This window comes from Aricia agestis, chromosome Z (genome assembly GCF_905147365.1).
Source record: "Aricia agestis chromosome Z, ilAriAges1.1, whole genome shotgun sequence".
NCBI lineage: Eukaryota > Metazoa > Arthropoda > Insecta > Lepidoptera > Lycaenidae > Aricia > Aricia agestis.
Window position 1 is genome coordinate 26,407,114 of NC_056428.1, and position 13,753 is coordinate 26,420,866.

At 37.8% G+C, this 13,753-nt stretch overlaps 1 protein-coding gene across 1 annotated transcript in view; it reads left to right on the plus strand.

Annotated features, from left to right (window-relative positions):
* The window catches only part of LOC121738440 (titin), a 130,448-nt gene that overhangs the window by 101,013 nt on the left and 15,682 nt on the right, over positions 1-13,753 (plus strand). Inside the window, exons 37-41 of the mRNA XM_042130481.1 lie at positions 195-4,892; positions 5,106-5,344; positions 5,561-6,890; positions 8,343-8,576; positions 10,971-11,417. Of these exons, the coding sequence (XP_041986415.1) occupies positions 195-4,892; positions 5,106-5,344; positions 5,561-6,890; positions 8,343-8,576; positions 10,971-11,417 (6,948 nt within the window). The remainder of the gene's footprint in view (positions 1-194; positions 4,893-5,105; positions 5,345-5,560; positions 6,891-8,342; positions 8,577-10,970; positions 11,418-13,753) is intronic.

Consider the following 13,753-nt stretch of genomic DNA (forward strand, 5'->3'; position numbering starts at 1 on the left):
GATCACAAAACGTACAGTCAAAAAGAAAAAAGTCATAACACAACAAGACACACTTTCACCTAAAGAACATCAGCCATCTACGGATGAAACTGTGGAAGAGACGTACACGACACACGAAAAAATCACTACACAGAAAGCACAAGAAATCACTGACGTTTTCGACACTGCTAAAACAACAATTCCTCATATTTTAGAAGCTCCTGCAGATACTTTTGAAACGACGCAACCTTTGGACGAAGAAGCACTGCCCGAAGAATCCGTGGTAGAGGAAATTGTGTCTCCTGATGGTAAGACTAAGATCACAAAGAAAACTAAGCGTGTTGTCAAAAAGAAGACGATTGGAGATATTTCTGAAACTAAAGATCTTGAACTGAAAGAACCGAAGTCAGAAGTGGAAAAAACACAGCCTGATGAGGTAGATGATTTACCTGAAGTAACGGTTATCGAAGAGGTTGCTCCAGATGGTAGCATCAAAATCACAAAACGAACAAAACGAGTAACCAAGAAGACCATCGGTGTGACTCCAGAATTACCTGAAATGGAGCCCAAGGAACAGCAACCTATTGTGGAAGAACTTGACGACACAGAAAAGTTGGATGACCTTCAAGAGCAAAAGAAACCTGAAGAAACTGAAGAGGGTCCTGAAGAAACGGTCACAGAAGAAATCATGATGCCTGATGGTAAGACCAAACAAACAAAGATCACAAAACGTACAGTCAAAAAGAAAAAAGTCATAACACAACAAGACACACTTTCACCTACAGAACATCAGCCATCTACGGATGAAACCGTGGAAGAGACGTACACGACACACGAACAAATCACTACACAGAAAGCACAAGAAATCACTGACGTTTTCGACACTGCTCAAAAAACCATTCCTCAAATTTTAGAAGCTCCTGCAGATACTTCTGAAACGACGCAACCTTTGGACGAAGAAGCAATGCCCGAAGAAACCGTGGTAGAGGAAATTGTGTCTCCTGATGGTAAGACTAAGATCACAAAGAAAACTAAGCGTGTTGTCAAAAAGAAGTCGGCTAAAGATATTCCTGAAACAATGGTTCTTGAACTGAAAGAACGGAAGTCAGAAGTGGAAGCAACACAGCCTGATGAGGTAGATGATTTACCAGAAGTGACGGTTATCGAAGAGGTTGCTCCAGATGGTAGCATCAAAATCACAAAACGAACAAAACGAGTAACCAAGAAGAAGACCATCGGTGTGACTCCAGAATTACCTGAAATGGAGCCCAAGGAAAAGCAACCTATTGTGGAAGAACCTGACGACACAGAAAAGTTGGATGACCTTCAAGAGCAAAAGAAACCTGAAGAAACTGAAGAGGGTCCTGAAGAAACGGTCACAGAAGAAATCATGATGCCTGATGGTAAGACCAAACAAACAAAGATCACAAAACGTACAGTCAAAACGAAAAAAGTCATAACACAACAAGACACACTTTCACCTACAGAACATCAGCCATCTACGGATGAAACCGTGGATGAGACGTACACGACACACGAACAATTCACTACACAGAAAGCACAAGAAATCACTGACGTTTTCGACACTGCTCAAACAACCATTCCTCAAATTTTAGAAGCTCCTGCAGATACTTCTGAAATGAAGCAAAATTTGGACGAAGAAGCAATGCCCGAAGAAACCGTGGTAGAGGAAATTGTGTCTCCTGATGGTAAGACTAAGATCACAAAGAAAACTAAGCGTGTTATCAAAAAGAAGACGATTGGAGATATTCCTGAAACTAAAGATCTTGAACTGAAAGAACCGAAGTCAGAAGTGGAAAAAACACAGCCTGATGAGGTAGATGATTTACCTGAAGTAACGGTTATCGAAGAGGTTGCTCCAGATGGTAGCATCAAAATCACAAAACGAACAAAACGAGTAACCAAGAAGAAGACCATCGGTGTGACTCCAGAATTACCTGAAATGGAGCCCAAGGAACAGCAACCTATTGTGGAAGAACCTGACGACACAGACAAGTTGGATGACCTTCAAGAGCAAAAGAAACCTGAAGAAACCGAAGAGGGTCCTGAAGAAACGGTCACAGAAGAAATCATGATGCCTGATGGTAAGACCAAACAAACAAAGATCACAAAACGTACAGTCAAAACGAAAAAAGTCATAACACAACAAGACACACTTTCACCTACAGAACATCAGCCATCTACGGATGAAACCGTGGAAGAGACGTACACGACACACGAACAATTCACTACACAGAAAGCACAAGAAATCACTGACGCTTTCGACACTGCTCAAACAACCATTCCTCAAATTTTAGAAGCTCCTGCAAATACTTCTAAAACGACGCAACCTTTGGACGAAGAAGCACTGCCCGAAGAAACCGTGGTAGAGGAAATTGTGTCTCCTGATGGTAAGACTAAGATCACAAAGAAAACTGAGCGTCTTATCAAAAAGAAGACGATTGGAGATATTCCTGCAACTAAAGATCTTGAACTGAAAGAACCGAAGTCAGAAGTGGAAGAAACACAGCCTGATGAGGTAGATGATTTACCTGAAGTAACGGTTATCGAAGAGGTTTCTCCAGATGGTAGCATCAAAATCACAAAACGAACAAAACGAGTAACCAAGACGAAGACCATCGGTGTGGCTCCGGAATTATTAGATAAGGAGCCCAAGGAACAGCAACCTATTGTGGAAGAACCTGACGACACAGAAAAGTTGGATGACCTTCAAGAGCAAAAGAAACCTGAAGAAACTGATGAGGGTCCTGAAGAAACGGTAACAGAAGAAATCATGATGCCTGATGGTAAGACCAAACAAACAAAGATCACAAAACGTACAGTCAAAAAGAAAAAAGTCATAACACAACAAGACACACTTTCACCTAAAGAACATCAGCCATCTACGGATGAAACTGTGGAAGAGACGTACACGACACACGAACAAATCACTACACAGAAAGCACAAGAAATCACTGACGTTTTCGACACAGCTCAAACAACCATTCCTCAAATTTTAGAAGCTCCTGCAGATACTTCTGAAACGAAGCAACCTTTGGACGAAGAAGCAATGCCCGAAGAAACCGTGGTAGAGGAAATTTTGTCTCCCGATGGTAATACTAAGATCACAAAGAAAACTAAGCGTGTTATCAAAAAGAAGACGATTGGAGATATTCCTGAAACTAAAGAACTTGAACTGCAAGAACCGAAGTCAGAAGTGGAAGAAACACAGCCTGATGAGGTAGATGATTTACCTGAAGTAACGGTTATCGAAGAAGTTGCTCCAGAGGGTAGCATCAAAATCACAAAACGAACGAAACGAGTAACCAAGAAGAAGACCATCGGTGTGACTCCAGAATTACTTGAAATTGAGCCCAAGGAACAGCAACCTATTGTGGAAGAACTTGACGACACAGAAAAGTCAGACGATCTGCAAGAGCAAAAGAAACCTGAAGAAACTGAAAAAGGTCCTGAGGAAACGGTGACAGAAGAAATCATGATGCCTGACGGTAAGACCAAACAAACAAAGATGCCAAAACGTACAGTCAAAAAGAAAAAAGTCATAACACAACAAGACACACTTTCACCTACAGAACATCAGCCATCCACGGATGAAACCGTGGAAGAGACATACACGACACACGAACAAATTACTACACAGAAAGCACAAGAAATCACTGACGTTTTCGACACTGCCCAAACAACCATTCTTCAAATTTTAGATGCTCCTGCAGATACTTCTGAAACGACGCAACCTTTGGACGAAGAAGCAATGCCCGAAGAAACCGTGGTAGAGGAAATTATGTCTCCAGATGGTAAGAATAGGATCACAAAGGAAACTAAGCGTGTTGTCAAAAAGAAGACGATTGGAGATATTCTTGAAACTAAAGCTCTTGAACTGAAAGAACCGAAATCAAAAGTGGAAGAAACACAGCCTGATGAGGTACGTGATTTACCAGAAGAAACTGTAATCGAAGAGGTTTCCCCAGGTGGTAGCATCAAAACAACAAAACGAATAAAACGTGTAACTAAGAAGAATACCATCGGTGTGACTCCAGAATTGTCAGAAATGGAGCCCAAGGAACAGCGACCTATTGTGGAAGAACCTGACGACACAGAAAAGTTGGATGATCTGCAAGAGCAGAAGAACCCTGAAGAAACTGAAGAGGGTCCTGAGGAAACGGTGACAGAAGAAATGATGATGCCCGACGGTAAGACCAAACAAACAAAGATCACAAAACGTACAGTCAAAAAGAAAAAAGCCATAACACAACAAGACACACTTTCACCTACAGAACATCAGCCATCCACGGATGTAACCGTGGAAGAGACGTACACGACACAAGAACAAATCACTACACAGAAAGCACAAGAAATCACTGACGTTTTTGACACTGCCAAAACAACCATTCCTCAAATTTTAGAAGCTCCTGCAGATACTTCTGAAACGACGCAACCTTTGGACGAAGAAGCAATGCCTGTAGAAACCGTGGTGGAGGAAATTGTGTCTCCAGATGGTAAGACTAAGATCACAAAGAAAACTAAGCGTGTTGTCAAAAAGAAGACGATTGGAGATATTCCTGAAACTAAAGATCTTGAACTGAAAGAACCGAAGTCAGAAGTGGAAGAAACACAGCCTGATGAGGTAGATGATTTACCTGAAGTAACGGTTATCGAAGAGGTTGCTCCAGATGGTAGCATCAAAATCACAAAACGAACAAAACGAGTAACCAAGAAGAAGACCATCGGTGTGACTCCAGAATTACCTGAAATGGAGCCCAAGGAACAGCGACCTATTGTGGAAGAACCTGACGACACAGAAAAGTTAGATGATCTGCAAGAGCAGAAGAAACCTGAAGAAACTGAAGAGGGTCGTGAGGAAACGGTGACAGAAGAAATCATGATGCCTGACGGTAAGACCAAACAAACAAAGATCACAAAACGTACAGACAAAAAGAAAAAACTCATAGCACAACAAGACACACTTTCACCTAAAGAACATCAGCCATCCACGGATGAAACCGTGGAAGAGACGTACACGACACACGAACAAATCACTTCACAGAAAACACAAGAAATCACTGACGTTTTCGACACTGCCCAAACAACCATTCCTCAAATTTTAGATGTTCCTGCAGATACTTTTGAAACGACGCAACCTTTGGACGAAGAAGCAATGCCCGAAGAAACCGTGGTAGAGGAAATTGTGTCTCCAGATGGTAAGACAAAGATCACAAAGAAAACTAAGCGTGTTGTCAAAAAGAAGACGATTAGTGATATTCCTGAAACTAAAGATCTTGAACTGAAAGAACCGAAGTCAGAAGTGGAAGAAACACAGCCTGATGTGGTAGATGATTTACCTGAAGTAACGGTTATCAAAGATGTTGCCCCAGATGGTAGCATCAAAATCACAAAACGAACAAAACGTGTAACCAAGAAGAAGACCATCGGTGTGACTCCAGAATTATCAGAAAAGGAACCCAACGAACAGCAACCTGTTGTGGAAGAACCTGACGACACAGAAATGTTGGATGATGTGCAAGAGCCAAAGAAATTTGAAGAAACTAAAAAGGGTCCTGAGGAGTCTGTGATAGAAGAAATTATGATGCCTGACGGTAAGATCAAACAAACAAAGATCACGAAACAAACATTCGAAAATAGAAAAGTAATTACACCACAAGATACACATACACCTACAGAACAACAGCCTTCCACGGATGAATACGTGGAGGAGACTTACACCACACAAGAACAGATCACTTCACAGAAAGTACAACTTATCACTGACATTTTCGACACTACCCAAACAACCATTCCTCAAATTTTAGAAGCTCCTGCAGATACTTCCGAAATGACATACATGACTCAAGAACAAATCACTACACAGAAAGCACAAGAAATCACTGACGTTTTTGACACTGCCAAAAAACCGAAGTCAGAAGTAGAAGAAACACAGCCGGATGAGGTACGTGATTTACCAGAAAAAACTGTAATCGAAGAGGTTTCCCCAGATGTTAGCATCAAAACAACAAAACGAACAAAACGTGTAACCAAGAAGAAGACCATCGGTGTGACTCCAGAATTATCAGAAATGGAGCCCAAGGAACAGCGACCTATTGTGGAAGAACCTGACGACAAAGAAAAGTTGGATGATCTGCCAGAGCAGAAGAAACCTGAAGAAACTGAAGAGGGTCCTGAGGAAACGGTGACAGAAGAAATCATGATTCCTGACGGTAAGACCAAACAAACAAAGATCACAAAACGTACAGTCACAAAGAAAAAAGTCATAACACAACAAGACACACTTACACCTACAGAAGAACAGCCTTCCACGGATGAAATCGTGGAACAACTCACTACACAGAAAGCACAAGACGTCACTGACATTCTCGACACTGCCCAGACCGCCATTCCTCAAGTATTAGAATCTCTCGCAGATACTTTTAATACGACGAAACTTTGGGACGATAAAGAAATGCCTGAAGATACTGTTGTCGAGGAAATCGTGTCTCCAGATGGCAAAACTAAGATCACAAAGAAAACTAAGAGTGTTGTCAAAAAGAAGACGGTTAAAGATATTCCTGAATCTTTATATCTTGAACTGAAAGAGCCGAAGTCAGAAGTGGAAGAAACGCTACCTGATGATGTAGAAGACCTGCCAGAGGAGTCTGTAATCCAAGAGACAACCCCGGATGGAAGCATCAAAATTACACGAACAAAACGTGTAACCAAGAAAAAGACCATCGGTGTGACTCCGGAATTATCAGAAAAGGAGGCCACGGAAGAGCAACCAATTATAGAAGAACCTGACGACACAAAAAAGTTGGATGATCTGCAAGAGCAACAGAAACCAGAAGAAATCGAAGAGGCTCCTGAGGAAACGGTGACAGAAGAAATCATGATGCCTGATGGTAAGACCAAACAAATAAAGATCACAAAACGTACAGTCAAAAAGAAAAAAGTCCTTACACCATTAGATAAACTAACACCTACAGAACAACAGCCATCCACGGATGAAACCGTGGAGGAGACTTACACGAGACAAGAACAGATCACTTCACAGAAAGCACAACAAATCACTGACGTTTTCGACACTGTTCAAACAACCACTCCTAAAATTTTAGAAGCTCCCGCAGATACTTCCGAAATGACGATACCTTTGGACGACGAAGAAATCGTGATAGAGGAAATCGTGTCCCCAGACGGCAAGACTAAGACTACAAAGAAAACTAAGCGTGTTGTCAAAAAGAAGATGGTTAAAGATATTCCTGAAACTATAGATCTTGAACTGAAAGAACTGAAGTCAGAAATGGAAGAAACACAGCCTGATGAGGTAGAAGACCTGCCAGAGGAGTCTGTGATCGATGAGGCAACCCCCGATGGAATCCTCAAAATCACACGTACAAAACGTGTAATCAAGAAAAAGACCATTGGTGTGACTCCAGAATTATCAGAAAACAAGCCCAAGAAACAGCAACCTGTTGTGGAAGAACCTGACAAAGCAGATAAATTGGATGATGTACAAAAGCAAAAGGAACCTGAAGAAACTGAAGATTTTCCTGAGGAAACGGTTACAGGAGAAATTCTTATGCCTGACGGTAAGACCAAACAAACAAAGATCACAAAACGTACACCCAAAAAGGAAAAAGTAGTTACACAACAAGATACACTTATACCTACGCACCTACACAAAGCACAACACACATCCACGGATGAAACCGTGGAACAGACATACACAACTCAAGAACAGATCACCACACAAAAGGCACAACTAATCACTGACGAACTTAACGCTGTTAAATCCACCATTCCTCAAGTTTTAGAAGCACCCTCAGATACTTTTGCAACGTCGAAACCCTTGGACGAAGAAGAAATGCCCCAAGTAACTCTTGTCAAGGAAAGCGTGTCGCCTGATAGCAAGAACAAAATCACAAAGAAAACTAAGCGTATGGTCAAAAAGAAGATTGTCATGGATATTCCGGAAATAAAAGATCTTGAATTCAAACACCTCAATTCACAAGTGCAAGAAGGAAAACCTGAAGAGGTTAATGAATTGCTGAGAGGGTCTGCAATTGAAGAGATAACCCAGGATGTGCCTAAAAATGATATATATAAGAAAGTTTTTGTGCCTGATGGTAAGATTAAACTAACAGAAACTGTTAAACATTTTATCGAACACAACAAACTTATTTTCAAAAAACATGACATTCAATTTACTAACGTAAATGATTCAACCCCGAATAAAATCGTACAAGATGCTTACACCACACACGAGGAAATCACAACATTACTTTCACAAAAAAAAACTGAAAATATTTTCACAGCTCTATCTAATATTTCTTGTCTATTGCATAATGTTACAGATGTTTCTGAAACCCCAAAACCCAGTGAAGATAATAAGAAGTCAGAAGATTCACAAAAAGAGACCATTGTTGGGAAAACTGTAACTAAAGTGAAAAAAGGTGTCGTCAAAAAGAAAGGTGATGAATCAGCGAATTTGGAAGTGGATAATGAAGAAATTAAACCAGTGTCGTACGAATTGAGACCAGAAGAAAACGATGAGCTAGTGATGAACGAAGAAATTTTCAGGCCCGAAGGTAAGTGTAAGTAATATTATTTTTAAAAGCTTTTGTTAAAAATAAACTTTATCTATAATATTGCTTCAAAATTGTTCTTATAAACTATAACTAGCTGTTTGACCGAGCTTTGCTCGGTATTCGATAAAACACGAATAAAATGACATTTTCTAAAAATGATTCGTAGCTGGATCGATTTATCGCCCCCGAAACCCCCTATATACTAAATTTTATGAAAATCGTTGGGGCGGATTCCGAGATTCCAATTATATAATACTAGCTATTTGACCGAGCGTTGCTCGGTATTCGATAAAACACGAATAAAATGACATTTTCTAAAAATTATTCCTAGCTAGATCGATTTATCGCCCCCGAAACTCCCTATATATTAAACTAGCTGTTGCCCGTGACTTCGTCCGCGTTAGCATAGTAGATCACATGACACATCTATTGTACAAAAATATTCAATGTACAGAATTGAATTTCCTACGATTTTATTACATAAAGATGTTGCGCGCGGCTTCGCTTGCGTAATTTAGGAATTTCACGCAACCGTACATTGTTCCGCAAAAAATAGCCTATGTCCCTTCACGTGGTCTATTCTTCATGTTTGCCAAATAACATAAAAATTGCTCCAGTAGTTCTTAAGATTTCAAATAATTCATAAAATTTCATATAATTTCCCCCGTTTTTCTCACATTTTCCTCTATTTCTTCGTTCCTTTTAGTCTTAGCGTGATAAAAAGTAGCCTATGGTCTTCCTCAATAAATGAGCTATCTAACATTGAAATAATTTTTCAAATCGGACCAGTAGTTTCTGAGATTAGCGCGTTCAAATAAGCCCTTTCATATAATTTCCCCCGTTTTTTTCACTATTTCCTCTATTTCCTCGCTCCTATTAGACTTAGCGTGATAAAATATAACCTATAGCCTTCCTCGATAAATGGGCTATTTAACACTGAAAGAATTTTTCAAATCGGATTAGTCGTTCCTGAGATTAGCGCGTTCAAATAAGCCCTTTTATATAATTTCCCCCGTTTTTTCCACATTTTCCTCTATTTCTCCGCTCCTATTAGTCTTAGCGTGATAAAATATAGCCTATAGCCTTCCTCGATAAATGGGCTATCTAACAGTGAAAGAATTTTTCAAATCGGACCAGTACTTTCTGAGATTAGCGCGTTCAAACAAACAAACTCTGCAGAATTATAATATTAGTATAGATATATATACAAGAAATGCTCGTTTAAATATATAAGATAGGTCTAGTATATGAATCGTTCAGTAAAGAAAAGAGAATTAGGTACCGCGTGATTCGATAAATTCACTGACGCGTTTCTCATCAAACAATATACTTAAAGTAGAAAGGTTCTTCAAATAAATCCTTTCTTAAAAAAGGCTAACCTAAAAAGAAAAATGGACTAAACAAAACTTCTAGAAGTTACCGTATATAAAAAATCTTAACAAGACAGTCAAAAATATTCAAAACTTTTATCCCTAACATTAAAACTTTTAAACAATAGCGGCCGTTATCAAAAAATGGAAGTTAGCGTGTATAAGTAAATAAGCATGAATAAATATTATATAAATAGATCGATATATGACTCAAAGTTGAGTATAAAATCCCGAAGGATTTTAAGTTTTTTAGCAATCTCAAATAGCTTATTCGCTTATTTCGATCAATAAAATTAATAAAACAAACAAACAGTACACAATATACATGTCCCGGGACTTACAGTATCTCCATATTAACAAAATCAGTTTCGCAATTTGAGCGTGAAAAGGTAACAAAAAGAAAGACAGGAACACTATCGCATTTATAATATTAAGCAAATATGAATTTATTGCACGCAGGACACTTATAATATAACCACATACTCATTATACAATGTGTCCCGACACCAGTTAAGAGCCAATCTGCCGTCGATAAAAATGACATATTTTATAACATCAAATGATCGGACCCTGCTGTCGGGACACCTTGTAAAATAAAACAAAAACACATTCTTATTTTGAAAATATTAAAAGTATGTGTGTTAAATTCAGTTTAAAGGCTAGTTTTTACCTTTCCCTTCAACTTGCAATACACATCACATATATAGACTACTGTATAATATCTTAAAAAGGTCTAATAAATGTTTCGAAGCCTACACAATTTAAACGAACTTATTTCCTCTCGAGAATCAAAGCAACTTTTAGTATGACAGCAACTTTCCTACTTGATAAAAGAGATCTTGTTTTCGTGCATAAAACCTCTTTTATATTTTTTTAGTAGCTGCTTCTGTTTTCTTAAAATGATCCTTGAGAAAATCTGAGGGCCGATGATGACTTAAGCCTTTTGTAAAATAAGGTTTTAACCACATAAATTATAATAATATATCAATACATAATTTTAAGCTACATACAAAAACATTTCCAGATATTACTGTCAACTACACATCTCCAAAATCATCTGATACAGAAATTTGTGAAGAAATAATTACTAAGTTCGTTAAGGGTCCTGGTGACATGGAACCTAAACAAGTGAAAACGAAGCGAACTATACTGAAAAAGAAAAAGAAACCCAAACATGAATATGATGACATGGGTGATATTGTTATAGAGGAAAATATAGACAACGAAAACGAAATTCCTAAGAATGCAGCTATTAGTCATGATGTAAATATTGTTGAGTATGAAGGTGAGGACACAATTGAGTATCCCAATGTATATCAAACGACTATCGAATTGCCCGATGACACAATGGAAATACCTGAACACCCGAGACAAGTACAAATCGAAGAAATGGTTGACAGTGATAATGAGAAGCCCATTGAAATTTCAAGCGATAAACCTTATAAGCAGGCCGAATCTCTTAAACCCCGAGGTAAGTCATACACACATGCTGTAAAACATTTATACAACCTTAAATGCATAATTCTCTCGATCGTAAAATTGCTTTATACAATTAAAGGATCAACGCTCATACTATACAATTAAAATATGATTTACATACAACCTTTCAGTTCTTTCTATCTTTACCACTGACCTCCAATGTACAAGTTGTAATGGAGGTCAGTGACTTTTACTCATACAAACATGACATTACACGATACATAACACGATGTGGTTAAAACCCCTAAATCTCAATATTTTAATTATTATTTTGATATTTTATCCGCATCTTTCAACAGTAATAAAATCATCATCGACTTATTTATAGTTGTAATGACAAAATCTTTTTTTAATTGAATGACGCTTATAGTACGGTACGACTTTTATTATTCGTAGGGTACGACAATACCTGCCCGTTCAATATTCTACCTACACTAAGTAATAACTAGTTTAATATAAAAATGGATAAAATACACGTATGTAAGAATAAAAGTATGCATCGATTATTATGCCCGGCCGCACATTATCCGAATTTCTGATCAGAAAAATTCGGACGCACATACATTTTGACACGTCAAAATTCTGATAGTATGCGGGGTCCACAACCATAAAGTTAATATACCTAGCGGAATACAGCAACAATCTCGAACTGTCAAACGAAACAGAAATTGGTTTACATCTGTGTGTAAAAATATGTGTACGTATACACTTACACAAGCATGATTGAACATGAATTCTATGAGATTAAATTGTCAACCATTTGCTTGACAAAGTCAACATTGCCGACTGAACGTCAAAAAACCAGCCAAGTGCGTGTCGGGCCACGCGCAATACAGGGTTACGTAGTATCGCTAGTTTTTTTTTCAAATTTTTGTATATGTCGTAGGATAATTTGATAAATCGAATTATCGCGAAAATTCTAGGGATTTTGCGAAAATACGGATAATTAAATAATGCTGTTTATATTTTTCAATTTTTCTAAAAAAAGTTAGGTTTTTTGGGAAAACCCGAGTTGCCTTAGTGACATTGCACATTCCTAACGCTGATTGGCTTGATTTTTGCTAACTGCCCAACTCTTATTCTGATTGGTTACTATCTTTTCCTATGTATCTTTATAATTCTACACCATAGAATTATAAAGGGTAAGAAATGACAATGCCTCTTCATAGGAACTTTACTTTTTATTTAACTTTTTTCCATTTTAACCACAACCTCGTTGAACTTTCAGCACTAATTTCACTTGAATCAGTCATTTTGTATCTACAGACACACTTTTAGATAACACTTCGCACTATTTTTCAAGTCCGACTACAATTTTAAACACATTAAAATTTATCAAAAACTGCTAGCTGGCTTACATAAACAACCACAAACAAAACAACGCGTGACAATGAATTGACATTTAAAACGTCAAGTCTTCAACCAATCGGAGAAGATGTTGTTGTGGGGCGCTTAAACCAACCAATCAGTGATTTTTTCGATAATATCTAACGATTCCTTTCTCAATCTTAAGTAATCTTATGTCAGTAAGGTTGAAAAATGTAATCACCATTGTCTAATTATCCGTGTTTTCGCGAAGTCCCTAGAATTTTCGCGATTATTTTTCCGACCCAAATATCGACCAAAAAAATCGCACCATACGACGTCACGTGGTACAACCTACATGGTATTATACTGATAATTTTTTGAAAATTTTCTCTGGTAGTTGCTATATATAAAAAACAAATTCTGATTCTATTGGCCGACATTTGGGACGGAAAAATAATCCCCCGAATACCACACGAGCTTCAAAATTATCTGGCATTTCCCTCAAGGTTCCCTGCAAACAAATAAAGTCGTCAAGTTTTGCAACGAACCTATCGGGAAATACCCGATAATTTTGAAGCTCTTGTGGTATTATAAGTGATAATTCGATTTATCAAATCATCAAGCGGGCCTTAGAATTTGTTCCTGTACGACATATATATATATATATATATATATATATATATATATATATATATATATATATATATATATATATATATATATATATATATATATCTACCTCTGGTATATCTATAAATTACAACAATGTATGCGACAGATAATACGTTACGAATGATAATTATAGAAAAGGATTGCTATATACTTTGAGTTGCACATCGGCACGCATGCGCGATTATTCTGTCACACCATTATCTGTCCTTATCACGCTGAAGTTGTCGTCCGTATTTTTCTATCCTTTTTTAGTTTAATATTTTGCATTAAATAATAATTTGTCTATAATGTTGGAAAATATCCAAATAAAAATTAATTACTAGATGTTTTCATGTACTTACTTGTGGT